Source organism: Lepidochelys olivacea (assembly GCF_965140295.1).
Source record: "Lepidochelys olivacea isolate rLepOli2 genome assembly, chromosome: 9".
Taxonomy (NCBI): Eukaryota; Metazoa; Chordata; order Testudines; family Cheloniidae; genus Lepidochelys; species Lepidochelys olivacea.
The window spans coordinates 15,314,750-15,342,741 of record NC_140419.1 but is presented as its reverse complement, the minus strand read 5'-3'; the positions used below and the strand labels follow the sequence as shown (position 1 = coordinate 15,342,741).

The window sequence follows — 27,992 nt, the reverse complement described above, 5'->3', positions numbered from 1 at the left end:
TACATTTTGATCTATTTATTGATTGTTTGTGTATCACACTTGCATCACACCTGCAAATTAAATTTTATGACCTCTTTTCCCCGGCAGTGGGAAAGAAGCAGAAACTGGTCATGCATAAGATATTACATGCACCCACACCAAGTATGTTGTTCTTTTGGTTTTGAACATCTTCACAAATACAAGAATGCAAACCCAACTGGGCTTTAACTATATTTTGTTACTTGCGCAGTTTAGCAGCTTAAAAGGATTTTAACCAAGTTAACCCACTATTTTCTCATTAGCTTTTTTTTTTTTAAGCGATGCAAGTCAGACAATCTTGGTGACCTTTTTAGTAAAAGATGGGTGGGGATACAAAAAAGGTCCAAACACTAATTTGGAAAACAAAGTCTAGGACAATATTTGGGAATTCAGGAATAGTCAGTACTCCCCCTCTGGAAATCGGGGCCCTTTCACATGTTTGTACTTGGACACCCAAAATCACTCGTCAATAGCCCGCTCCCTGCCCAGGCTCAGCTTCTGGGGACAGGAGCTGACGCTGAGCATGGCGGGGGGCTCCGGCGCACTTGGCTGCTGCCCCCAGAAGCTTAGCTTGGGCAGGGGGCAGCCTGCTGCTGCCGCAGCCAGGCGCTGTCCCAGTCAGCCGCTGTGCTGCACCGGGCACAGTCCCTGGCAGCGTGGCTGGAAGAGGAGAAGCTCTGGTCCCGCCCCTTCCTCTCTCCATCCCAGGCTGGCTGCTGGGGGCACTTGACCCTACTGGAGGGTCACTTGACCCTTTGTGCCCCTCCCACGCATCACCCTTGCCTGGTTAGTGAAAGCAGGACCTAACTACTAATGGTTCTATTAGGTTAATTTCTCTTTGGTTTCCCAGTGAACAGTTAAGTCCTAGACTGGTGCTTTCATGGTCACCAGAAACACTCTCCTCTCACTATGGATGAGGAGACCTAATTTGTATAGGGGAAAAAAGCTACCTACAAAAAGTAGTTAATAGTATTGGTCTATTTTACCAAAAATTCAGCAGGTTACTTAGCATGACTTCTAAAAGAAGTTTAAAATGTTTTTAGATAAATATAAACATTTGAAATATATAGGATTAAGTCCAATATCTGTACAAGGTAACAATGTGCTAAAAGCCCCAACTCTCACTGAAATGAATAAGGGTTGAAGAAGCTCAATACCTCCCAGGATTTAGGCCTGTCCAAATGCAGCTCTTCAAAAAATGTGGAGTCACTAGAGTAAATCAATGTACTGTAACACGGATTTTCCTTAATCTCTTCCAGACAAGAATCAGATTTGCCTCACAGTACATATTGGGCCAAGTTGGATTCTCAGCTGAGTTAGACTGGTGTCAGTGCAGTTACTCCAGTTTAACTCAGAAGAGAATATAACCTGTAAACTTCGATCATGGGAAAAACTAGAGCAAGGAGGCAAGAAGTAGAAATACAGAGGAGAACAAGCCTATGGCTTACATCAGGCTGATGTGGAATTTCTGGAAAGTGTCTTGTGCTGCTATACTCAACTAAACTGTTTCAGAGCGGGAATCCTGATTTCTTGTAACCCGTTAGAGGACACATTACGCAGCTTTACAACTCAGTACCATATACTTGTTACTTAGCTGCAAGGTAAAACTTGTTCAGATACTTTGATATAACAAGTTGCTGCTGTTGCTTCACCTTCATATAGTGCAGCCATTGTGGATTTCACATCAAGATGGCGATGACAATGAATAAATTCAATCCAGTTATCTACTTGCTACCATCTTCTGTGCCAAAAATGTAATATGCTTCAGTGCATGAAGGAACTTTACAACCAGCTCCATGACTATATATTCTAGCTGTGCTATCCATGTCACTACAGTTAAAATAGATCAGTAGTTCCATTATAACTTCATATTAGGGATTTATAACTGCCATAAATATATGCAGGGCTAAAACTTTTGCATACAAGTCTTGGGGCCAATTTTCTTATTATAGAACACAACCCCAAATTTACAGGGCTATTAACCACTTGGATGCTATTTTGTAGTACTATAGCAACTTTAGTTTTCTAAAATGCATTTTATAAGCCTGTAGCTGAGTGTACCTTAAGCTATTTTGGTACTGAGATTTATTTTTTGAAGTACAAGGTCTGATCCAGAGCCCAATGAAGTCAATGGCAAGACTGCCATTGATTTCAGTAGAGTTTGAATCAGGCCCATCGCCATAAAGGCCCTGAAATAGAGCTAAATGAAATCAATGGAAATGTTTTCATTGACTTCAGTGGAGTTTGGTGTAGTCCCTATGTTAAGATTTGCAAGCTAGCTTTCAAGTGTACACAGTAGCATTGAAACTAAAACCCTGGATCCATTACACTCCTGAGGGGGGGAGCTTTGAAATCAAGATCTGAGTCTGAACCTTCCTACATTTTGGGATATTTGGATACACTAGCCAAATTTTGCTCCAATTTACATATATGCAAATCTGAAGTATCACCACTGAAGGCAATTAATCAAAACCAATGTAACTGAGAGAAGAATCTGTGTCAGTGGTTTTACTTGGCCAGTTACTGAAATTGGCTTGGGCTGTGCACTCTGTGTGAACCTACAGCCAGAGATCAGTTTCAAGCTCTCATGGTTCAGCATGGACTGGGGCCCTCTCTTGTTAACCTTTCTTAATACACACAATTATAGCAACATCCTGTTGTTTCTTGCTGTGAACCCATATGAGACAACCAGGTCATTCTGCCATTAGCTCCCAGTCTATATGTGCATATACTAATGAAAATGGACCTCTAAATATCCATTTTAAAAATGGGGAAGTCAATCTGGTCCATCAAGTACATGTGTTTAGAACCTTCCCACAGAAATCAAGTACAAAAAAGGCTCTATTTTAAAATGTTCCATAATAAATTGACAAAAGCCAGGAAGGTGTTTACTTTAGTGCTGTAAATTTGCAGAGCACTGTAAAGCTGAGCCAGAGAAATAAGTTGTCTTTATCAGAGGGCATGTACTCCAATGGCCCAAGCTGGCATAGTACAGAACAATACAATACAGAGACTGAAGAATGGGAAAGTTTAACAGAGTCCCTTGTGGTATCACAGTGCCTCATTAACATTTACAAATGTATCTTCAACACCCTTGTGAAGTACAGAAATATGACTCCCTCTCTTACAGAAGAAAGAACTGAGGCACAAAAATGAAGCAAGTTGCTCAGTCACACACACAGTGGCAGAGCTCAGAACTACTGAAATCAGCTATCCCAAGTTAAAGCATTAGACTTAGATCGCAAGACAATTGCTCTTTCTGTTTTAGCTTAGAAGCTCCTGGCTTTTGTCAGTTTGTCACAGCTTACATTCAATAACAACAACAAAAACAACAAACATTATGCAAAATACACACTGTTGTAAGTAGTTTCCATGTCCTTGTCTTAACTTCAGTTGTGGTTGTCTGGCTATTTTAGAGAGGAGCTCAAGTTGCAGAACCTGATTCCCCAGGAGCATAGGCTATTCATATCTGGGATTTTGGTTCCATCCATGAGAGCGAGAAGATCCAGCTGCATAGTTCAGTCTGAATCTGGACTTTTAGGGTAAAGCTCATCTCTAGTGATTTTGCTTGCTACACAGGGGAAACTTCCTCCAAAAAGCATGGAGGACAATGAACGGAAGTTACAAGCACAGAAGAGACTCAGTGAAGAACAACTGTAAATGTTCAATACAAACATCAGTGCAAACCACATAGAGGGCTTTTTTATTTGTTAGTATTTTCATATTTTCTCTGAAGTGGCCATAAAGCTGAAATTTTAAAGGCAGGCATAGTCACAACCTTTGGCCAAAAATGCCATCAACTTTAAAGATGTAAATTCACAAATGGAATCTGCATTTGGTGGAGTTTCCATTGGTCCATAAAAGCTTGCACACCGCTTTGTCTGTGTGTAGGATCAATGTCTGTTAAAGTCAACAGAAAGGACCTACACGGGCTTCATTCTTTTTTACAATTTTTTTTAGCACTGTGCTTGTTTCAAAAAAGGACCAGATTCCAAAGTTGTTACATTTTGGGGGTAAAAAGCTTGCTTAGCATGCTTTAAAATGCCTTAAAGTTGGAACTGTTTTTAAAAAAAAGCTATAAATCTGTGTGCCTAAAGGCCAGCACCTAAATCCATATTTAAGCACCTAAATAAGTGGCCTGATTTTCAAAATTGATGAGCACCACAGCTTCCCTTGACTTCAGTGGGCTTTGTAAATGCTCAGCGCCTCTAAAAATCAGGCTACCCTTATTTAAGTGCCTAAAACCGAACACCTGTTAACTGAAAATTGTGGCCTTGGTGCCTAATGTTATGCACCCAAACTTGAAATTTTGACTAATAAGAATAAGTTTGAGGAACACTGATTTTCTTGTTGAGAACTGCTCAGTGTTCATTCACCATGGTTGCAATTGATGTCGCATCTGAATCTACAATGGATTAGTTTTTAATGGCGCGACAAGGTTGGATGAGACCAACTTCTCTTGGTGAGAGAGACAAGTTTTTGAATCACACAGAGCTGCTCTTCAGGTCTGGGAAAGGTACTCCGAGCGTCAAAAATTTAAATTCATTACTCAGCTAGACACTAAAAACCATGGACTGAACAGAGACACTGGATTTGTGGCTTATTACAACAATCTGTAACCCACTAACCTCCTCTTTTTGTCCTGTGACTGCAGAGATGTTAACGGGCCACTCTACCTTGAATGGTCCCTTAGCAAATATGCTAACTATTTATGAAAAACCATTTGTTCCACCTTGCATTTTGCTATGACCCTGGGAGTACCTTTCCCACCAGAGCTGAAGAAGAGCTCTGTGTGGCTCAATAACTTATCTCCCTCACCAACAGAAGTTGGTCCAATGAAAGACATTATCTCACCCACCTTGTCTCTCTAATATCCGGGGACTGCCCTGGCTACAACTACACTGCATACCACAGTGTTTAATAAATATTTAGCAAATTGCTATGCTGGACAAGGCTAATCAACTACTAACCAAGTAGTTAGTGACACACTACTTCTTGCAACAGAAGCTCTGTAACATAATCTTGAACAAATGAACTTAGATAGCCTAAAAGTGCACAACTTTTTTCTTTTTGAAATAGTGAGCTTTAAATTGACTGTTCTGTGCCTTCTAGAGAGGACTCACTTTCTTCACAGGTTTTCAGCAAGCCACTTTATGTAGCTGTCTCTGGTCCGATGTCCTGAAGAGAAATTGGTAGGCCAAATAGTAAAGATCATGCAGCCATGAAAGCAGTCATCAAAGTGATCAAGTGTGACCTCCACACCTGCACTCTCCAACCGTTTGGCATACATTATTCCATCATCTCTCAGGACATCATTCTCGCAAGTCAGGATGTAGGTCTTTGGCTGAAGCTGGAAAATTTCTTTTTCTGCTAGCAATGGAGCTGCACGTATGTCAAGTAGTGCAGGTATTTCCTGGATGATTTCGGCCTTCCCTGTGGGTTGTATCACAGGTTTGTAATTCTTTTTGAATGTTGAAGGCAGGAGAGAAGTCCAGTTCAGACGTCCCCTGAAAGAAACAGCCTGGCTTATGTCGAGGGAAGTATGGTTGTTGATCAGCATCGAGGGGGCAAAGTCGTAGTTACCATTGAAATAGTCTATCCAAAACTTCACCATGATGAAGCGAGGAAGAACAGGCATGTCAGTGTTCTGCTGGTATGAAGGGGTGTTAAAGTCCAATGCCTGAAGGACTGGATAGATTAAAGCCTGCAGCTTCAGTTTGTTGGTAACACTGTCATCTAGACTAAGCTGTAGGAAAAACACAGGACAGAATCCAGATTGTAAAAAAGCGGTCACTGCTTATGCTGTATCTGATCCTACATCACTGGTTCCACTGAAAGGAGTTACAATTCATTCCCCCAAGAGGAGAGAAACCACCATTTGGTGTTTTATGGACAAATGCTCTGCTGGTGTAACTCCGCTGCAGAGAATTTTGCTCTTAGTCTGGAATCTTAACAGTTTAGATCTGATTCTGTTCTCACCTGCACTGCTTTCACACCAGTGATTTCAATGGAGTCATAGCTGATTCACACCAGTGTAAGTGAGAAAAAGGCCATGTCTACCCTAGCAAGTTTATAGTGGCACAGCTGTACTGATGCAGCTCTATGCAGATTGGAGCGAGCTCTTCCGTTGACATAATAAAATCACTTTAACGAGCGGCGGTAGCTATGTTGGCAGGAGAAGCTCTCACGCCGACATAGGGCTGTGCACACTACCACTTATGCCAGCAAAACTTTTTTTTTCATGCCCTGGAGCAACGTACATTTTGCCGGCATAAGTGTCAGTGTAGACATGGTGTAAGACATGCCATTTCCCAATAAAAGGGCTGCTCTCCTGGGTGTTCGTCCTAAAGAACTGACCTGCTTTGGTAATTGCCCCTTATTGATTGATTAATGGCAATTGCCCCTAATTAAGGCCCCAGGCTGCCTTAAAAATTCCAACCAGATCAAATTCAGACTAATTTAAATTAGAAATACATATGGTATGAATAGCAGGGAAAATAGATTTTTCCTACAATTGAATTCAAACTCTTCTGTTAAATTGTCTTCCTGTGAGGAAAAAATGCCATTTCATTAAAAAAAATTATTTCCCCTTCAATTGTATTAAAAGAAATAAGTTCATTTTCAAAGACGGGCAGCTGCAAAAATTGCTTATTCACAAAATAGGGAACTGAATTTAGGAATTATGCATTTATGTGCCCAATTGCCACTTATGCAGGCAAATAAAGGATTCACTAGCACAATGGGTAAGGTTGGTACCTAAATTGCACTTTTAAAATCTGGCCCATAACAACTTATAAAAGCAGTAAGACATTCTAGCATTGCTTGATTCAGAAATAATTGACAGGCCTTACTTGTGTCTAGCAGCTGGCTTTTACGGGGGACCACTACCATTCTATCTCTAAAGCTAGTCTGTCTCTTTGTGATGATGCAGCACAAATAATCTGTCTACCCATGTGCACTGCTGGAATATGGATTGTTATTGTGATAGATACAGACAATGGATTTTACCTGCTGGCACACAGCAGCAGCCAGATTTCCTCCTGCGCTATCACCAGAAATTGCAATTCGACCTGGATCAACTGAGTATTTAGCTAGGATATCAGACTGCAGAAAATACTTTGTTGCACGTAAAGTATCGTGGAATTGCTCAGGGAAATGAACCTCTGGTACCAGCCTGTACCTACAAAAGAAGAAAGAGGCTTACGTAGGATAATCATTATATGCAGAAAATGTACCTTTCTAGGAGGACTATTATGTACTATCAGGTGGACAGTAAAATGCAAAAATAACTTAGTTTAAATATTATGGTTGAAATATGAAACATTTAACACTTAAACAGTATTTAACTGCCTACATGTTATTATTACAACTCTAATTCTGAAAGTGTGATGCTAACTCACTGAATATGAATAAATTAGGAAATTGTTAAGTGGAACTTTTAAGTTCTCCCAATAGAGGATCTCAAAATGTGTGGATTCATTCATTAATGTTTTTATCACAAAACCTGTAAAAAGCAGGTGGTGGTATCTGCTCGGTGTGGTGGCTGAATACCCTGCTTAGCCCACATGGGTACGGGTAAGCCATGTGTCCCCAACAGAATAAGGATACGAAATCAAAGTTATGGAGTTCCCTGTCCCCTGCATTTGTAATTATAGTTGGTGGACACAACAGTGGAAACATTTAACACAGCTACAGCATATGCAACATGAAATGAATGTGGGCCAGGAATAATAATAATACCTAGCTCTTATCTAGTGTTTTTCATCAAAAGATCTTGAAGTGTTTTACAAAGGAAGTCTGTATCTTTATCCCCATTTTACAGTGGGGGGAAACTGAGGCATGAGTGAAATGACTTGCCCAAAAGCATCCAGCAGACCAATGGCTGAGCCAAGAATAGAATGCAGCTCTCCTGAATCCCAGTGCAATGTTGTATCTGCTAGGCCTCCTTGGTCTTCAAAAAACAGTGGGAGATGAATGATTTTTCAGTCATTACTTAAACCCTTGGGGGTCTCAGGGTTTCTCTAGAGCTGTGTAAATACCACTGACCTAAACTGAAATTTGCGGGGAGGAGGGGGAAGAGGGGATTTTTGATAATCAGGATGAAAAGTCAAAAGTTTTTCAGTATCTTTAAAGCTTTCTCAGGATAGGAAAAAACTGTTTCCCGTATTCCTGAAATGTTCAGCTTAATTTAATAGAATCATAGAAATGTAGGGCTGGCAGAGACCTCGAGATTTCATCAAGTCCATCCCTCTGTGCTGAGACAGATTAAGTATACCATCCCTGACAGGTGTTTGTCCAACTTGTTCTTAAAAACCTCCAATGATGGGAATTCCACAACTTCCCTTGCCATCAGCCCATGAGCGGCAATAGAAAAGCTACCCTTTTCTCTAGTGTTCACAGCAGGCGAAGAGTCTGGTTTCTTTTGTTTTCCCTGTTAGGATTGTTGTGAGCAACTGGCCATTCTGAGCAGTCGTTTCTGCCGAGGCAGAAGTTAGCATTTGTTCTCTCCCAACTTGTGAGCCGAATCGGAATGGTGGTATTATGTGAAACAAGTTTGCAAGTCAACCCAGTAGGCAGGGTTGTAATATAAATGTGTCTAACTGCACCGGTTGGAAATGTAATGTTTTCTGACATTTTAGATCCGCAGAAAAAGACTGTCAACTCCTCCACTCAGGAAGCTAACAGGATAGCCTTGGACATTGCTTCCTAAAGTTGTGGCTGTTACAGAAAACACCCTCAGAAAGATATTCTTAATCAGTCAGCCTTTTGTTCTCTCTCCCCAAAGTGATCTATTGTATTTAAAAAATCTCACAGGCCCTGCAAACTTGGTTTTGTTCCTAGAGTAGTCTTCGGCTGATACTGCAAGCAGATACTGCTGCTTGGAAGCTACATCATCCTCAACACTAGGGCACCAGGAGTCTGTCTGGTGGGTAGACATGGGGTTGTGATGACCCTTTCTCTGTTGTGGGATTAATTTGAGGCTTGCAAGTCAGGCTGAGTCTTTTGACCATGTTTTTGCCATGGAAAGACAGGCAGCTGATTAAAAAGCACCTTCAAAACTTGCTCCCTTGTTTATCATGCCAGCCTGGCAACAACAACGCAGGCCCTTGTGTCTAATAATAATAATAATTATACTTAGCTCTTATATAGTGCTGTTCATCAGCAGATCTCAAAGTGCTTTACAAAGGTCAGTAGCATTATCCCCATCTTACAGATAGGGAAACTGAGGCACAAAGAGGTGAGATAATTTACCTCTGGTCACTCAGCAGGCTAGCTGTACAGTCAGACATAGAATCCTGGTCTCCTGAGTGCCAGTCTGCTGCTCTATCCACTAGGCAACACTACCTCAGAAGGTGTTTTTTGCAATTCTTATTCTCTTAAGCCTTGTATAGCTTAGTATGTAAAGGTGTGTTGCTAGAATGTTAGCTAACATGTGCTAACCAAAATGACAGGCCTCAACTCTACCAGCTTAGCATACGTTAGAGGCAGTGTGTCTTGTCTACGCTAGCTAACACCCTTTTAAATTCTAGTCTAGATACGGCCTTAAATTTCAGCCTGCTTAGGATGCTCACTGATTTGATCTCATTAATCTTGCCCTGTGGGGTTTATTGAATATAATGTGGTGGACTGACTAACACTCTTAAATGCTATCTCCTGTATCCAGGATAAGAACTGATTCACCGTGAAGCACGTGCCTTTGCATAAAACCAACGTGTGCTATATTAGATCATACTCCTATATTCTACTGACTGACTGTTTTGCATCCAACAGAAATTATATATGCAAAATAAATTTCAGGCATAATATTGAGATAAATAAGAAGTTTTTCAGATTCTTAAAACTATTTAGGCTTTAGAAAGTAATCTGTTTATTACATTAGATAAAGTAAGATATGATAGGCCTTTGGGAATCCCCTCTACAACTGGATAACAGATTGGGTATGCAACATTCAAGTGAGAAGATGTGCAATTAAACTAATGAGAAATCAAATTAGACTGCACTGAGTACAAAAGGCTTGATTGACAGAGATAATGGTTGGGTAGAGAAGACAAACGGCTCACCAAAACAGGCAGGATTACAGCATCATAAACAAGAAAAGGAATAATAAGGGACATTTCAATATTGTGATAGCCACTTGTCTGCAATGGCTAACATCTTGCTCATTTATTTTTGTGTTTATTAGAGGAGACAATTAAAAGGAGCTGGAAACAACTACCCTTAAATTATATTGGAATGAATACTGTACCAGTAAAATCAATTCTGCATAGGCTGTAATTTGTAATGAGGCTGTAATTTGATCATGAGAATTGGCAAATAATCTCATTAATTCAGTCACTGGCCCCACTCTTCTGTCAACTTTAATATTTTCATTTACAAAAGAAAAGTGCTTAATGCAACCACTCAAATTTCCCTCTTCTGGTTTATTAGAGTAGCCCATTAATGTACTTAGCAACTTAAGAGGGTTGTTAAACTAAGACTCCATAAGGTAAAGAGAAGGGCTAAATTCACCACTGCCTTCCAGCTTGTGTAGTGATTTGCACTCGTGCAAAGTGTGTGGCAGTTATCAGGTGAGGCACACATCCTGGCAAAGTAATCTCTACACTTGTGTTTGATACCATCACCCTCAATGAGGGCTCTGCCATCATGATATTTTATTATGCTTGATCACAGAAAAACCTGTTGGTAAGAAACCTGACCACTGTGAACATACCTTTTGTGCTATTACTCTTCCTAATTCTCAAGTTACATACATTTTGCCTTTTGATATTTGCCCTTGACTGATCTAGTCTGCCTTTCCATCTGTCTGCTCAGTTCCTTATATTCTCTCCTACATTCTTCCATCTCCAAGCTATTCTCTTTCACCCTGCACCATTTTTCCACTAGTTTATACACCTTCTCAGTTACCTACGGAGCACTCCAACAGTGACATTTCAGAATGTGTGCTTCGGTGGTTTTGAGCATAACAGTTTTCATTTTACCTCCGTATGTTGGGATTGTTCTCCTTCACCTGTCCCAGTGACTCAATCCCATTGTGGACTGAAGTTATATAATGGTTGTTGATTTTGGATAAGTCCAAATGTTGAATGTCCTATGTTTAAGTTTTAATTTTGTTTCACGCTAACAGCTGATGGTCTGCACCAGTCTGCACTCAGGAAAGTCTATGGTCATTGTGTACTTGATCTCTAGTATAGCTGTATCATTACATAGTTGATTTGGTTCTTTGTGATACCGTCAGGTAAGCTCCATGTGTGGACAGAAAAAGACTAATGCCTATGTTAGAAATATTATTTGAGAGCAGCAGATCCTGATGTCAGAAATCAACACATGCAAACTTATGTACTTTGCTCACATTAGGTGTAGAGATGGCAATAACCCTGAGAAAGTTATTATGGAAGGAATGGTAGCAGGGATGACAAATGAGGAAATGGATGGTATGCTGCAGATCACTGTAAGGTCAGCATGAAGTTAGAGATGGATTGTGAAGACTTCCAAAAATTCTGTTCTGATGTCACCAATATTCAGACATGAATAAATGGATGTACTTACTTTAAGTGTTCGGGTGAGGTTAGATCAATGTATCAAGTGTCTGTGTTTGTGGAGGAGAGGGCACAGCAGGAAATAGTCTCCACTGCATGTTTTAGTTAAGCAACAGTGGTAAAAATCAGCTACCAATTGAAGTTCTATACCAGGGATCAGCAACCTTTAGCACGCAGCCCACCAGGGTAAGTCCTCTGGTGGGCCAGGATGGTTTGTTTACCTGCCACATCCGCAGGTTCGGATGATCGCGGCTCCCACTGGCCACGGTTCACCATTCCAGGCCAATGGGGCTGCGGGAAGCGAGGGCCAGCACATCCCTCAGCCTGCACTGCTTTCCGCATTTCCCCCATTGGCCTGGGATGGCAAACTGCAGCCAGTGGGAGCCACGATCAACTGAACCTGTGGACACGGCAGGTAAACAAACCGGCCCGGCCTGCCAGGGGGCTTACCCTGGCGGGCCATGGGCCAAAGGTTGCCGATCCCTGTTCTATACCATACCTTAATACAACTTAATTGCTTCTAAAAGAACGAGAAATATCCTTAGTTCAAATCTAACTCACAAATCTCAACCTCCTGCTGGGAAGCACAATGACAGTGACCACTGAGAGAGACAACAGTCCCATCTGCTGACTGGAGAGATTGAGGGATAGGTATTTCTCTCTTCCTTCAAAGGGTGAGGGGGTTTGTGTGTGTATATAGAAAGTGTGTCTGTGTTTGTATTGTGATCTCGATCCTGCAAGCACTGATGCACACGAGTTACTGATTCATCTGAGTAAACCCACAGTTTTTAATAGGATTACTCGTATGCATGTGTTAGCAAGATTGTGGCTTTTTAGTTCCAGTTAAAGTGGTTCCCCCTCACTCCCTTTTTACTATGTACTTTTAAATGTCCTGTACTATTGAGGGTGCCATTATCTCTTATAATGAGAACAGAATTCAGATACCATTCTAATCCACTGTCATTGAGAAGGGCACAAAATACCAAGTCCTGCTAAAGAGACTTTTGTCAAATGAAAACCTTTTAAACAAGTCACGACAAAGAAAAAAGCAATTAACCCATTCATAATGATCTATATTTCTAAATACTTTAAGATTTTGTTGATTACTCACTCAACTGAGACAATTACAGCATTCAGAGATTCTGCCATGATCCTGCAGAGATTGTTATAGAAGCTTGTTCCTGGGAATAAGACGACCAAACGTTAGTGGGAGACAGTAAATTTTGTGAATATGCATATTGTACACAGCTTTACATATCTTTAGATTCATAAGAAAAACAGCAAGCACTTATATTCAATCCTGCAAAAACCCCTGACATTATAATAGACACTCATTATTATCAGTAAATCTTTATGCAAATGTAAAGAAATGGAATGGAATGCAGTCAGTGTATAACAGCAGGTACCATGATCTAATGGAATGAACACAGTTTGTGCACTCTCTTCCTGGCTTTGCCATCAACTTATTGTGTGACTTCAGGCAAGTAACTTCACCTCTCTGCCACAGTTTCACTTACCGCTACCTAACTGCACTGGGCTGTTCTGAGGATTAGTGTCTGAGAAATGCTATTTTTGTGCATTTTTGTCATTGTATATGTGGTCGTGATATTATGCATGCTGGACTTGAAACTTTCAGTTCCTACTCAAGGTAGTAGTCCTATTAAAGTCAATGGGACTGCTCACCTGAATCAGGGCAGCAGGTTCAAAGCCATCTTATTTCTCAGGGTGCTAATTTTCTTTAATTCTATGCCTCTTCAGTTACTGAATAGGTATTTAATGGTGGTGGAGGATATAACAATGTATTAAGCATCTCTTTAAAGTACACAGTCTTGAGATTTAATATTTAGCAGTAATATTTCTACCACTAATTTTTACATCTCAAACTGCAATAATGTGGTTAGAGTTACAGTGATCTGAGTGAAGCACTGTAATTCTGAAGCACACACTCTGCCCCTTGGGAGTGCTATGCAAGTGTTACTACAGAACCAGTGCAGCTGACCAAGTTCTATAAAGCATCACTAACAGCTACCTATGACAGGTCTTCCTAAAGACTGCACTGGGCCACCGGGGGCGGACCAGTCATTGTGACCCTGGAGGCCACGCCCCCTCTTGCCTGCTGTACGTGCTCCAAGTGGAGAACTCAGATAAAACGAGGCAGGCCAGTTGCGGGAGTGGGGGTACGCTGCTGGCTCTTGCAGAGGTACCTGCAGTGCCCCTGGCGGTAAAGCCCGGGGACCAGGTCTACCTGCCAGCTGCCGTGACTACCGTGGAAGCCGAGCTGCCACCTGTTGAGGAAGCTGCTTAAACTACGGCCCAACCCAGAGAGGCATGAGGCCTCTAGACTGATTGTTTACCGTCCCGGGGCTGCATCCTGTTTGCTGCTTCGCCCTGCCCAGGGGGCTAATTCCCTAGTCTGTTTGGTTGTTTGCTGCCCCAGCCAGAGGCTGCCAAGCTATAGACTAATTGCTTACTTTGCCCCACGCAGGGGCTGCAGCCTGCTTGCTGCTTTGCCCTGACCAGGGGGCTAAATCCAGAGACTGTTTGATTGTTTTGCCACTCAGAATCCACGGATTTCCCGTTTAGGTGACCCCGTCGGGGAGCCAGGCCACAGGTGGCTGAAATCAGCCATGTAACGGGGAAGCCAACTACCGAGTGGCAGAGTGGACTACCCCCATACTGGACTGATGGGGGCACCCCAGCTTGATCAGCAAGGCCCCGCCGTTACAGGGCTAATTGGGAGAATTCTGTGAGACTAGAAAGGTAGAGAAATTTTTAATGGGTACAGTTACTAATTATGGACCAAATAGGCTGGCATTTCCAAAAGTGCCTACGTGATTTAGGTACACACATCCAACTGAAAGTCAAAGGCACATCTGATAATCCCACCCATAATCGTTCTTCACACTAAAACTGTCATAGGGTTAAGCAGTAATTAAATCTGCACCTTTCAACATACAATATGCTTTATTATCCTCTTGGAAGCACAGAAGATGAAGAGGGCATGGCCTTCAATCTTCACCCCAACCAGGCAGATCTTAAGGACACCCACAGGGAGTGTTTGCGCTCACAGCCCCGCACTGAAGATTCTACTCCCTGACAATAGTGTGGCTGGATTAGTGGCCAGGCTATCACTGTCTACAGCTGCGCACTACCTTCCACATTCATAGCGTGTTAACTTAACACCACTCTAGGCAACTTTGATGGCCAAGGCAGTTTTCTGCTAAAAACACTGGTTTTCTAAAGGAGCAGGCCATGCAAAGTGCCTGGTCTCCACCTCCCTCTAGCTGCCTCTATCCCCTGCAGTCGCACATCACTCCAAATACGTGTAATTTAGAGCCAGTCAAAAAATGGGAACATTTCCACAAAAAGCTTCAACATTTTCAACTACCTATGAGGTGATTCTTGCAGAAGGATAAACTGCTGCCTGGGGCTTAGGCAAAATATATCATGTAGCCATCAGTCCCTAATCGTTTGGTCAGTGTTTACTGTCCTCCGTGGCATGCAACACAGAGACCATGGTGACCTACACCAGTGGTTTTCAAACTGTGGGTTGTGACTCAGTAAGACACTGGGTCGTGGAGGCTCTGGTCAGCACTGCCGACCGGGCCGTTAAAAGTCCCGTCGGCGGTGCTACCCGGCTAATGCAGGCTATTTCCTACCTGTTCTGACACCCGCTGCACCCCAGGAAATGGCCAGCAGCAGGTCTAGCTCCTAGTTAGGGACGCCACAGGACTCCGTGTGCTGCCCCTGCCCTGAGCACTGGTTCCTGGCCAATGGGAGCTGGGGGAGAGGGGAGAGGTGCCTGCAGGTGAGAGCCATGCAGAGCCGCTTGCGCGCCTCTGCCTAGGAGTCAGACCTGGTGCTGGCTGCTTCCGGGACTCAGCGCGGTCCACAGTGCCGGGACAGGCAGGAAGCCTACCTTAGCACCCCTGCTGCACTGCTGACCAGGAGCCCCCCAAGGTAAGTCTGCGCCCAAACCCCACACCCCAATCCCCTGCCCTGAGCCCGCCCATACCCAGAGCCTCTTCCTGCACCCCAAATCCTTCATCCACAGACCCTGCACTCCCAACCCAGAGTCCTGATGCCCTCCCGCACCCCAAGCCCCTACCCCAGCCCAGAGCCCCCTCCCACACCCTGAACCCCTCATTCCTGGCCCCACCCCGCAGCCCTCACTCTTGTACCCCAGCCCTGAACCCCTCCCACACCCCAAACCCCTCATCCCCAGGGCCATTGGGTCGTCAGCGTCAACAATTTTCTTCAACTGGGTCACCAAAGAAGAAGTTTAAAAACCACTGACCTATACCAGCTTGGTCATGAAGGAGTCCCCATAAATAACTCTCTACTCTTTTCGGTATGTGTTTAAAATAAGCTTCTGATTCTTTTGCAGCCATGTGCTGATAAAGAATGCACTTGTTTTCTGTTTCAGGATTACTTTTCTGCCTCTTATGGCGAGAGTTGGGACAGTTACTATAGACCCAGGGTTCCAGCTCTCATTAGGTTCAGACATGTCTCAGAGAGCAAAACTCTCAGCTTCTGGGTGGGAGAACAGCTTTTAGTAACACTGAATCTGCTGTGATGAGAACATATCATAATCCACTCTAATTAATGACAGACACATACTTGCACTTGCCAAAGCCCATCCTCCTCCATGGATGTAAACGACACTACGCTTTAGTGTTTCATCTCGTTTTGGAGAAGGTTCAAACATTCTGACTTCCACTCCATCAAAAAGGGCGTCTGTTATCTTAATGTGTTCAGAGGACGAGGGCTCCAGCTTGTCAAAAGTACCAATCACATAATTCAGAACTCTCAAGTGATGGCTGAGTCTTAGACAGTGAACCAGGTTGCACTAGGGAGAAATTGAGGAGTGGGGGAAAAAAATAATTTGTTACTCACAGGCTTATCCTACTATGTTGCATTAAATATCCTTGCAATTTTCTTCAAATGACAGTACCTGTAACTAGACAGGCAACAGAACTTAACACCAATGAGGTAATGATGTCAAAGCCTTCCAAAGTTATATTATGACAAAACTGTGCCACCCAAAGAATTCTCAGGGCATGTCTACACTACAAAAAAGAGACCCAAGGCAGTGAGTCTCAAAGGCTGGGTCAACTGACTTGGACTCCTGGGGCTTGCACTACATGGCTACAGTGTAGTTGTTTGAGTTTAAGGCTTAGCCCTGAAACCCAGTGAAGGAGGTGGGTTTCAGATGCTGAGCTCCAGCCCGAGCATCTATGCTGCTATTTTTAGCCCCATAGCGTGACTCCAAATCAGTTGACCTGGGATCTGAGATTTCCTGTCCCAGGTCTTTTTTTTTTTTTTTGGCAGTGTACACATACCCTCAGTTGTCTTAATATATATTTTGGGAAAAAAAGCACAATGAGCACTTGGAAGATCAAGATGGCAGTGGGTTAGAACTGAGACACTCCACCTTGAAAAGCACAGTAAGATAGAAAAAGAATCGTCAGGAGTGGGTAGCACGACAGCAGTGGTTCTCAACCATTCCAGACTACTGTACCCCTTTTAGGAGTCTGATTTGTCTTGCATACCCCCAAGTTTCACCTCACTGAAAAACTACTTGCTTACAAAATCAGACATAAAAATACAAAAGTGTCACAGCACACTATTACTGAAAAATTGCTGGCTTTCTCATTTTTATCATATAATTATAAAATAAATTAACTGGAATATAAATATTGTACTTACATTTCAGTGTATAGTATATAGAGCAGTATAAACAAGTCATTGTCTGAATGAAATTTTAGTTTGTACTGACTTTGCTAGGTCTTTTTATTTAGCCTGTTGTAAAACTAGGAAAATAGCTAGATGAATTGATGGACGCTCTGGAAGACCTCTGCATACCCCCAGGGGTACACGTACTCGTGGTTGAGAACCACAGCACCATAGGACCCTTAGAACTGCTGAACTGTGTGTCAATTTCTTCCAGTAGAGGGCAGTAATACACATATACAGTAGTCATTTTGTTATATTATTACAATTAATTTCTGCATTTCTCATAGTGTATTGGGAAAGTTTAGGTGTTAATAAAATCCCATAATCACAAACTTTTCTACACTTCCAGTGAAAATATGAACCATAAAGATCCAAATTTTCTTCTTCTGACTTTACTAGTCTGAATTGCATCACCTAGTTGTTAGGCAAGAGTTAAAAATTCAGTTAGCAGCTGAGACAGAAACCTACGTAACTAACAAACAGAAATACCAGCGGTCCAAGGATAGTGGTAGCTGTAAACACTTGATAGACTTACATGGTCAGATGTCCGCACAGTAACTCAGCCTCTTGGTAAGAAAGAACAGTACAAACCCCTGCACAGCTCTCCGGATATCTGTGAACACTCATCCCCCCCACCCCTTCGTCTTAAGAATAGTCACAGATAAATAATGTAATTAAAATAGCTTCTATGTGTATGTCCTGCTCCTGTCATTATCATGTTAAATGTTCTCTCCCTCTCTCTGAAATAATGTTTGTCTCTGTAAGTACAAAATAAATGCAAATAAATTAATAAGAAAAGGTATATAATTGGTTACTGTAACACTATACTTTTGAAGCTGTTTATCAGTCTTTCAGGTACCTTGAATAAACCTCTTCAGTATTGTCTGTGCTTGCCTGATTCTAGGGGAAAAGAATCTCCTTGCTTCACACAGTAAAGCCTGCCTTGCTTTCTACAAGCTGAAAGAGTGTGAGTAGCTCACTCAGTTGGGGCCTCTGCCTCAGTTTATTCTTCCCTAAACTGATTGCAATAATACCTGCCTTGTAGGGACAGTGACTGTGAGGCTTAATTCATGTTTAAAAAGCCGTGAAATCCCTGGAGAAAAGGTGCCATAAGTGTATTCTTCTTCTTGTGTATAAATGATTCATCCTGAAGTACAAATCTTTTTACTTTCAGTAAGTTTCTTCAAGGAGAAATCTCAATTACTGAAAACAAGACTGAGAGCAGGGAGTTTGTGACTGAGAGGCAGGAATTGGTCTCAAGGGAACATGGTGGTGCTTGCTAATCAGCCCATCTGTGTTTGCTGACTGAATGTTTAGCCTCCTAGGATAAGATCAGAGCACTAGAAGCAGAGCGGGATGGGAATTTATTTCTACCCACTGAGCCCTTTGTTGAGATGCAACAAGAAAACCAGCACTGGCCTAACTTTTTACCTATGTATGGGCTTCAGGGATGTCTATGCTGCAGTTGGGAGGGTGCTCCCAAGTGCAAGTAGACTGACATGCACTAGCTCTGCTTGAGCTAGCGAGCTAAAAATAGCAGTGTGGCTGTGGCAGCACAGGAAGAAGCTTGGGCAAACCCACCCTATCGACTGGGGACATTCAGGTGTCTAGCCCGAGCTCCTGTCCATGGCCACGCTGCTCCTTTTAGTGCACTAGCTTGACTAGACCTAGAGCATGTCTGTTTACCTGGGCTGGGAAGTATGCTCCCAGCTACAGCACAGACATACCCTCAGGATGCAATTCTGGTATCTGACTTCTTGTACTTTGTTTACGCATCTTGCCCAGAGAGGATAAAGGACCTACTACTACCAGCTAAGGGAGATCCCCTTCAGCCGAAAAGGTAGAGAACTGTTTCCCAATGTACATACGATTTATATAGTAATTGTGCTTGCAACACATCATATTTTTCCCAGGCATGCTGTGGAAGATCCAAGAGGGGATGTGGAAGGGAGATATCAGGCCAAACCACCCAGTGCACTATGATAATGAGGCTACTAGTGGGTATTTTAAAAAAATAGATGGGTTGGAGGGGAGGTCTTTCACTATTTTGGAAGGCTGACCACTTGTCCTGGCTGAGGCATGCTAGAAACCAGGAAGGAGTCTGAGCCCCTTTTATAATTATTCCCAGCAAGTCAGAGTGTTGATCTGGGAGGTAAGGGGAATGGTTACCAAAAGCCATGGGAGCTTGATACCCAGTAACATTAGAGGAAGTGTCAGAAGTGATATTTTACTTTGTGAATAGACCATGGATAAAATTTTCAAAAACACCTAAGTGACTTATGAGCCTAAGGGCTTGTCTGCTCACAAAAGTTTTACCTCTAACTATACTGGTGCAGTTGCAGCAGTAAACACATACCCTTAGTGTGGATGCCATTATACTGGTATAAAGGTCTTTTATTTGGAATAACTAATCCTGCATGGGAAGGGGGGCTAAATGATACTGGTATAAGGTATCTTTATACCAGTAAGACTGCATCCACACTAGGGGTTGTACTGGTATAACTTTAAAAAAAAACAACACTAAAATAATCACTCTCCCTCCCCCCCAATCAAAATAGTTATACCAGAATAAAAATTGGGTCGAGACCATGTCTCGGGAGAAAAAATCAAAGGTCATTTAGGCTCCAAAGTGCCATTTGGAAATGGGTTTTAATACTACTAAGTGTTAATCTTTTGCTGATTTTTCCAATTCATTTTAAGGATGTGTATTTCACTGATTATCAGAGGGGTAGCCATGTTAGTCTGTATCCACAAAAACAACGAGGAGTCCGGTGGCACCTTAGAGACTAACAGATTTATTTGGGCATCATCTTTCGTGGGTAAAAAAGCTTACTTCTTCAGGCATGCATCTGAAGAAGTGGGTTTTTTACCCATGAAAGCTGATGCCCAAATAAATCTGTTAGTCTTTAAGGTGCCACCAGACCCCTTGTTGTTATTTCACTGATTGTTAATAAAAAACAGTCCTTTGTGTTTACTACATCTCTGCACTGTTATTTTCCCTGGTCACTTTCCAGTGGTAAGCCTGGGAGCCTGTTACTGCAGGCCACAGTGTCAAAGCTTTCAGAGGATGGATAGTTTAACAGAAGCACACTATTCCTACAAATACAGAGGGATAAAGCCCATCTTTTTGTTCTGTGTATGTCCAGCACCTAGCACAATGGGGGCCTCGTCCATGACCAGGACTCCTTGGCGCTACGGTAATATAAATAATATTTCAGAGGAACTCCATTGAAAGAAGGATTTGTTGCATGACTGCAGATTCCTTGTCATGGAGGCTTTATTTCTTTGGGGCCATAAATCTAATCTCCCACCTATGGTACTTTACAAAATTTAGATAATCAATATTCAGTACAAATATGCGGCATTAACATTAATCCAACTGGTGTATAAAAAAGCCCCTAAACCACCTTCACTACATGTGCCTTTAGAAAGAGGCAGGCTTTGAAGTATGCCTAATTTTATAAATCTCAGCTTCAATGGACCAAGGGGGGCAATCCACTTCCAAAGCTGAGAGGCACTGACAAAGGATGCCCTCCCAGCAGCCTGTTTAAACTGCGGCAGTATTACGCTGTGAAAGAGATGGCTTCTCAGGAAGCCAGGTTCCAAAATGTTTATGGTTTTATTGACTGAACACCAGCTCTCTGTGTTTAAGAAAGCCCTCCCATTAAAAAGAATACAAAAAGTATCAACTCAAACCCTGGAAATGCTGAATGCACAAGACAATTTGTACCTTTGAATTTCAGATCATACTATTCTCCCTCTGTTCCTCCCATAGGAAAATCCAATTCAAGGTTGAATGCAGGAGGGTTTCACTCACACATGTTACATTAGGGTAAATGTAAGTCAATGTGGATCAGAGAACTACCCCCACGCTTCCTTTGAGGTTCAAAGAAGTTCAGTAAAGTTATGTAATGCTTTGACATCTAGCTGCATTGACTTCAGTGGAGTTGTGCTGATTTACACCAGCTGTGATCTGGCCCTTTGTGGGTCTTGTGGTTGTTCTGAGAGGTTATTCTTTAGCCAAGGAAATTTTGTGAAACCGTTTTTCTGCCTGATCTGCTGTAGTGCAACAACCAGCATGTTCATAGAATCATAGAATATCAGGTTTGGAAGGGACCTCAGGAGGTCATCTAGTCCAACCCCCTGCTCAAAGCAGGACCAGTCCCCAACTAAATCATCCCAGCCAGGGCTTTGTCAAGCCGGACCTTAAAAATATCTAAGGAAGGAGATTCCACCACCTCCCTAGGTAACGCATTCCAGTGTTTCACCACCCTCCTAGTGAAAAAGTTTTTCCTAATATCCAACCTAAACCTCCCCCACTGCAACTTGAGACCATTACTCCTTGTTCTGTCATCAGCTACCACTGAGAACAGTCTAGAGCCATCCTCTTTGGAACCCCCTTTCAGGTAGTTGAAAGCAGCTATCAAAGCCCCCCTCATTCTTCTCTTCCGCAGACAAAACAATCCCAGCTCCCTCAGCCTCTCCTCATAAGTCATGTGTTCCAGTCCCCTAATCATCTTTGTTGCCCTCCTCTCCAATTTATCCACATCCTTCTTGTAGTGTGGGGCCCAAAACTGGACACAGTACTCCAGATGAGGCCTCACCAATGTCGAATAGAGGGGAACGATCACGTCTCTCGATCTGCTGGCAATGCCCCTACGTATACATCCCAAAATGCCATTGGCCTTCTTGGCAACAAGGGCACACTGTTGACTCATATCCAGCTTCTCGTCCACTGTAACCCCTAGGTCCTTTTCTGCAGAACTGCTGCCGCGCCATTCGGTCCCTAGTCTGTAGCGGTGCATGGGATTCTTCCGTCCTAAGTGCAGGATTCTGCACTTGTCCTTGTTGAACCTCATCAGATTTCTTTTGGCCCAATCCTCTAATTTGTTTAGGTCTCTCTGTATCCTATCCCTACCCTCCAGCTTATCTACCTCTCCTCCCAATTTAGTGTCATCTGCTAACTTGTTGAGGGTGCAATCCACACCATCCTCCAGATCATTTATGAAGATATTGAACAAAACCGGCCCGAGGACCGACCCTTGGGGCACTCCACTTGATACCGGCTGCCAACTAGACATGGAGCCATTGATCACTACCCATTGAGCCTGACAATCTAGCCAACTTTCTATCCACCTTTTAGTCCATTCATCCAGCCCACGTTCAGGGAAAGGAGCAAACAGGTCTTGCCCAGATTGTTCATGTTAGCTCACATTCTCTCAGGATAGGGAGCCCTCATGTCCAATAGTTAGGGCATGTCCCTGTTTCGTTTCACAGAAAATTGTTTTGCAAATCTGCAGCTGCCTGGCTACCTGCAGGTCTATCGCATGCTGTCACCATACCCTGCTCCCATGAGGCCTCCCTGCAAGCCCCACCCATTACATGAGTGATGGAGCCAGCCCACTCCCACTTATGGGACTTACTGTTGTCAAAAAACAATCAAAGGGAAGAAACCTACCAAGTTCACACATTCCTGTACATCAGGGTTTAGAGAGACTGAACAATTTCTGTTAGACCCAGACACTCTTTTTATCTTAATTGTGCTTAGTGCTTAGCTACCAAAGTGACAGGCGCATTAGAAATATCTTTGATATATGCAAAGATTCGTTATCATTTCTAGGGACTGAGAATGTGCTGGTTACTAAATGAGAAAGTCTTGTCCCCTGGACTTTGCAATCAAAATCTACAGTATATGGAATCAGAGACTGGTTCTGACTCTGGGCACGTCTGGTTGTGGCAAAGCTACTGCCAACTCAGTGTCTGCAACAGAACTCCCAATGTTGCTAGCACCTTTGGAGTTTAACTATTGTGAGCAATGGCTGGGCACTTAGGGTATGTGTACACTGCAATTAAAAACCCACAGCTGGCCCATGCCAACCAACTTGAGGTTGCGGGGATTGGGGTGACAGGCTGCTTAATTGCAGTGTAGACGTTCAGGCTTGGGGTGGAGCCCAAGCTCTAGGGTCCTGTGAGGTTCCCAAAGCTCGGGCTGCACAAGCCCCAACATCTACAGCGCAATTAAACAGCCCTTTAGCCCGAGCCCTGCGAGCCCATGTCAACTTACATGGGCCAGCTCCGGGTGTCTAATTGCAGTATAGACATATCCTTAGAAAACTTCCTGAATGGAAGCAGGGCCACAGAGGCTTGGTTTGTGTTTGACAGGGTGAGGCACAGCTTCCTGGCAAGCACCCAGCAGAAATAGGAGTGGTGAGCATTTGTGTCTCTGTGAGTATAATCACTGCCGAGAGATCACAAGGCCCTGAGGCTATGTATGAGTTTAATCATCTGAGGACTGTCATCCTTGATTGATTGTGGAGAAATGTGCCAGCCCCTTCCTCAAAGCATGTCACTTTTGCTTCCTTCCTCCCTTTCTTTGTAATCACACTCCCTATGTCTTTCTTGTATTTCTGCATTACATCTACATGCCCTCTTCTTTATTAATCTTTCCTGTACCAAGGTCAACTTTATTGACCTTATTCCTTAGCCCTGCCCAAGCTACAGTTTAACTGAGTTTGTAACCAGTTAGGGGCCTGGCTGGCTCTCAACATGAGTTGTGCTCGCACCCCGTGTGTTTAAAACTTGATTGGTATCTGGATTTCCCCACCAGGAAGTTTGCCAATACAGCGGGAAGCATTAGACTGGCATAATGGTTCTACACTGCCCCCTGCCTCAAAGCCCCTATATTAGGCTCTTGATGGGATGAGTTGGAGGAGGAAGGGGTTGTGGCAAGAGCAATCATACTTCAGTTGTTCTGAGCTATGGATGGGTGGGGAGCGTTGCAGCTCAGTCATAAATTACAGCACCCCTGAACCAAACATCAGCCCAGGGTCACAGCCTGCTGGCATGTTTATCTTTCTATCATGGGTTCACCACAGTTACTTTGCTGTGTTGGCACAAGAACTTGCCAATGTTTGTGTAACCAGTTTGACTGGTCCTCCTTACCCAGAGCTCTTTGTGGTAGCACCCTAAAGCAGATTGCCATATGTGCAGCTGATGCCATATCTTTCAGGCACTCTCATCTGGCAAGAAAGATTAGGATAGCTGCCCATACTTTCCTAGAATGCACTTCTTACAAAAAAAACCTCATGGTTAATCAGACTGATAGGCAGAAAAGTTGCTGTGTGGACATAAACTGACCCATGTTTCTTGTAACTGGTTACACCCACCATGCCTGTAACACGCAGCAGAATCTTGGTTGTAGTGTGGACAAGGCTTTAGTCTTTATACTTTCTCTTCTTTCTCCCAGGCTTTTGGTTCTCATATTAACTTTCTGTCTCTTCTCTCTTGGTTTCTTTCTCACTTTCTCCTCTGATCTCCCTCACCTTCAACCTGTTCCCCCTTTCCTCTCTCATTCTCTGCCACACTCCTATTTCTTCTTACTATCCCACCCTGGTGTTGTCTCCCCCCATGCCAGGAATATGTTGCCAATTGAAAGTGAGAGAGATACAGAAACACACACACATGCTGACCTCCCACAATCCCGTGCTCTGACACAGCAAGGACAGTGAATTAATATAGTTAGTTAGAAAGTAAACATATCATTTCCACCAAGAAACTGTAATGTTTAACTGTCACACTGTCTTTATAAAATTGTTTTAATAACATGGCTTCAGAATAGTCGAGAGGACAGTTAGGTATTATATGATTAGAAGCAAGTAAAGTCAAGTTTCAGAGTAACAGCCGTGTTAGTCTGTATTCGCAAAAAAAAGAAAAGGAGTACTTGTGGCACCTTAGAGACTAACCAATTTATTTGAGCATAAGCTTTCGTGAGCTACAGCTCACTTAAAGTCAAGTTCATGCTCTTGGGAGAAAAGGTTAGACACAAGAACTCCAGAGATTTTAAAATCAGAACATTTAGCCAGAAAAGTATTACTTCAGTCTGCAATCAAACCCCTCGGGGATATTATTGTGATAAACAGTAACAAGCTGAAAACACATTCAGGAGTAGGTGAAAGTTCAATGGACACATTTAAAGAAACCTAAAACCAGTCAGTGTTGTAACAACCACTGAGGGAGCCAGGGGGAAATTTAGCCCTACTGAAAGTATCCTTTGTTGTAAAAACTGACTCTGAAAATAACTGCCATGGCTTGACTTTTATAGTTACCTCTTCAACTACTCACATTGAGTTTTTGGTCTTTCAGGCTCCCATTTTAAAGACAGTCCCTCATTCCTGAGTTCATGGTGTCACTCAGCTTTGGAAAGCCTCCTAATTAATATCTGCCAAGCACCTTCTCCCTCTTTGCTCCTTAAAACAAACTCTTGAAGGCTCAGCTGTACTGTGATGTGTTCCATCTATGAAGACTACACTACACTCCATATTTGTTCTGTATTGTACTCACTTTTTACTTTCTTTAGAAAGTAAACTCCTGTGGGCGGGGACTGTTTGTTGTTTACCCAGTGTGCAGTACCATGTATTTCTCATGTTACATAAATAAATAATATGGTGGAGACATATGGAGTTTATACCCTAATAGTAACAAGTACACAAAGACTGATTAAATCAAGAACAGATGTCTTTCTGGAAGATATGCTGTCATTCAACTAGAGGTTATGGGCGTGATGCAAGAATTACAGAGTGAAATTCTATAGCCTATGTTATGTAGGAGGTTTAAGTAGATTATCATCACATGCCTTCTGGCCTTAAAAATCTATGAACTGATTATGATGGATACTTACAATCCAACTGCTTTAGACACTCATACGGAACACATGAAGGGGCCCAAACATGTAAGGTGCTGAGCACCCTTAACTTCTATTGAAGAATGGAGCTATTTTGGAGCACTTTCATGTCATTTGGCCAATGCAATATGTCATCTATTACAAGGATGTGTGAGAAAAACAAGATTTTTCAGTTCACCCCCATGTAGACTTTTTAAAATGGCAGTCTTGGTCTCCACACAAAAGCTAAGACACATCCTTTAAATGTTTTTAAATTGCTATAAATTGGTGTTTTAAAAGGTGTTTTTCATGTATGCAGTTTTATAAAATGAAGCACTACTGGCAAAAATAGTTTTTTTAAAAGTGCCTCAGCATATATGGCAGGGTAAAACCCTGATTGTCGCTATAAAAAGATTAGACTATATTAGCAGAAGAGGAATTAAATTCATGTAAAACCATGATGTGAAACGTTTTGTAACCCCTGGTCTGCATGATGTCACCATGCAAACACCAGAACAAAATTTAAAGTGGGGAAAAGGTTAGGGAGCCTCTGAAATGTTATTTGGAAAACACAGAATAACAAATACAGTGTCCAAAGGTAGACTCCTCTTGTTTATTAGTGCAAGCCCAAATACTAATTTTACTTGACTTGAAAGACTTTCCCTCTGCTTTCAAACTCTTCCACACTACATTCTTCATGGAATATGATGGGTAAAGTGCTAGGATAAAAGCACTCAATTTGTTTCTTCTCTTAGGAAATGCAGAGAAGGCAACATGTAATAAACTCCATACAAAAGATCTCCATCATCTAGAGAGAGGGAAATACATTGCATCTGAAATCCCCAAAACCTTATGCTTCTGGATATGTGAGTGGGATTAAGTAAAGCAGAGATCAACAACAGCCCCTTCTCGGTTATGGCATGCAGGAAATGTCTACGACTGCGCGGGGGGCTGTAATGAGGTTAGCTGTCCTCCTTACCTGCCTGGAGTAGGGACTGACTACCAAATGCTTTGATTCTACAATGGAGTCAGCCCATCACTTCCCACTGTCAAATGATTCAGGGGGTGGGGGTCCTAAGGAACTGAAAAGGGTTGGTTTTGTGCTGAGCAGTGGGAAGAGCCTTCGCTCCGAGCTGGCTCCCCAATGTCACAAGGGCAGCCGCAGCCTGGTAAACAAGGTAAGGACCGACCTCATGCTTTTGAAGTGGATGGGCCGGTGGGGCATTTTCCTCCCAGCTGATATGTGTGAGAGGGAGAGACAGAGAGATCCGATTTTGTTTCTAGATGCCGGGAGTCCATCAGCCACCGCAACTACATTCAAGGGAGCAAAAAGAGCTGGCACAAAGAGGTTGCTTTGGCATTTCTCATTCATTGAATGCAAAGGCAGCGAGGGAGGAAGAGGGAGCGCTTGCTGCTGTAAATCAACCGACCAATTAATCCAAGAGGCGCAGAGCCGTCAAACAGCAGAATTGATAGCGTATTAGCATTGTACTTTAAAGAAATCAAGGTCAGATACATTTGCAGAGCTAATTTCTGCCAACTCGCTCGGAGGCGCCTTGGCGGCGGCAGCTGCTGCAAAAGGCTGAGACGCCTCTCCTCTCTTTAAAATCAGTCCCTGGACACACATGGCATTTCCTCAGCTGACTGCAACGGAGCGAAATACAAGGGGCGTGTGGGGGTGGCGAGGGAAGGCGAAGAGAGAATAAAATTGCATGGATCAAGCTTACCATTTGCTGGGTTGCCCTGAAAGTGGCATCCAGCAGCATGAGCTTCCAGGGATCCGACACTGTGCTGGGTAAGGGCAGGTACACATAATAGGCTGTCAGGGCTACCAACGCAGTCAGCAAGACAAAGGCTGATTTCATGCTGGACCGGTGCCTTCTTTGCTGTGTACAAGCACAGACACTGAAGCAAGTTTTTTCTGCCTCCTGACAAGTTTGCTGCAAGGTAGCTCCCATTCACGGCTTTCATAACCTTCACAAGCCAATCAGAGGACGCGTAAAGAGGAAGTCTAGGCTTTTCCGTCCCCCTACATCGGTGTC

General features: G+C 43.0%; 1 protein-coding gene across 1 annotated transcript; it reads right to left on the bottom strand.

The window, feature by feature from the left end:
* NCEH1 (neutral cholesterol ester hydrolase 1) lies at positions 1-27,989 on the bottom strand. Its single transcript, XM_084640190.1, has 5 exons — positions 27,678-27,989; positions 16,176-16,404; positions 12,667-12,736; positions 7,027-7,198; positions 1-5,764 (listed from the first exon to the last, which is right to left on the bottom strand). Exons 1-5 carry the CDS (start codon positions 27,906-27,908, stop codon positions 5,147-5,149), a joined length of 1,320 nt encoding a protein of 439 aa, XP_084496316.1. The 5' UTR covers positions 27,909-27,989; the 3' UTR covers positions 1-5,146.
* Positions 27,990-27,992: the final 3 nt, after the last annotated feature.

Coding starts and splice junctions, on each gene's coding strand:
- NCEH1 (XM_084640190.1), bottom strand. CDS start 27,908: ATGGGAGCTACCTTGCAGCAAACTTGTCAGGAGGCAGAAAAAACTTGC. Junction 16,405..27,677: donor TCAGGGCAACCCAGCAAATG/GTAAGCTTGATC, acceptor ATTTCTCCCTAG/TGCAACCTGGTTCACTGTCT. Junction 12,737..16,175: donor ATGGGCTTTGGCAAGTGCAA/GTATGTGTCTGT, acceptor TCTTATTCCCAG/GAACAAGCTTCTATAACAAT.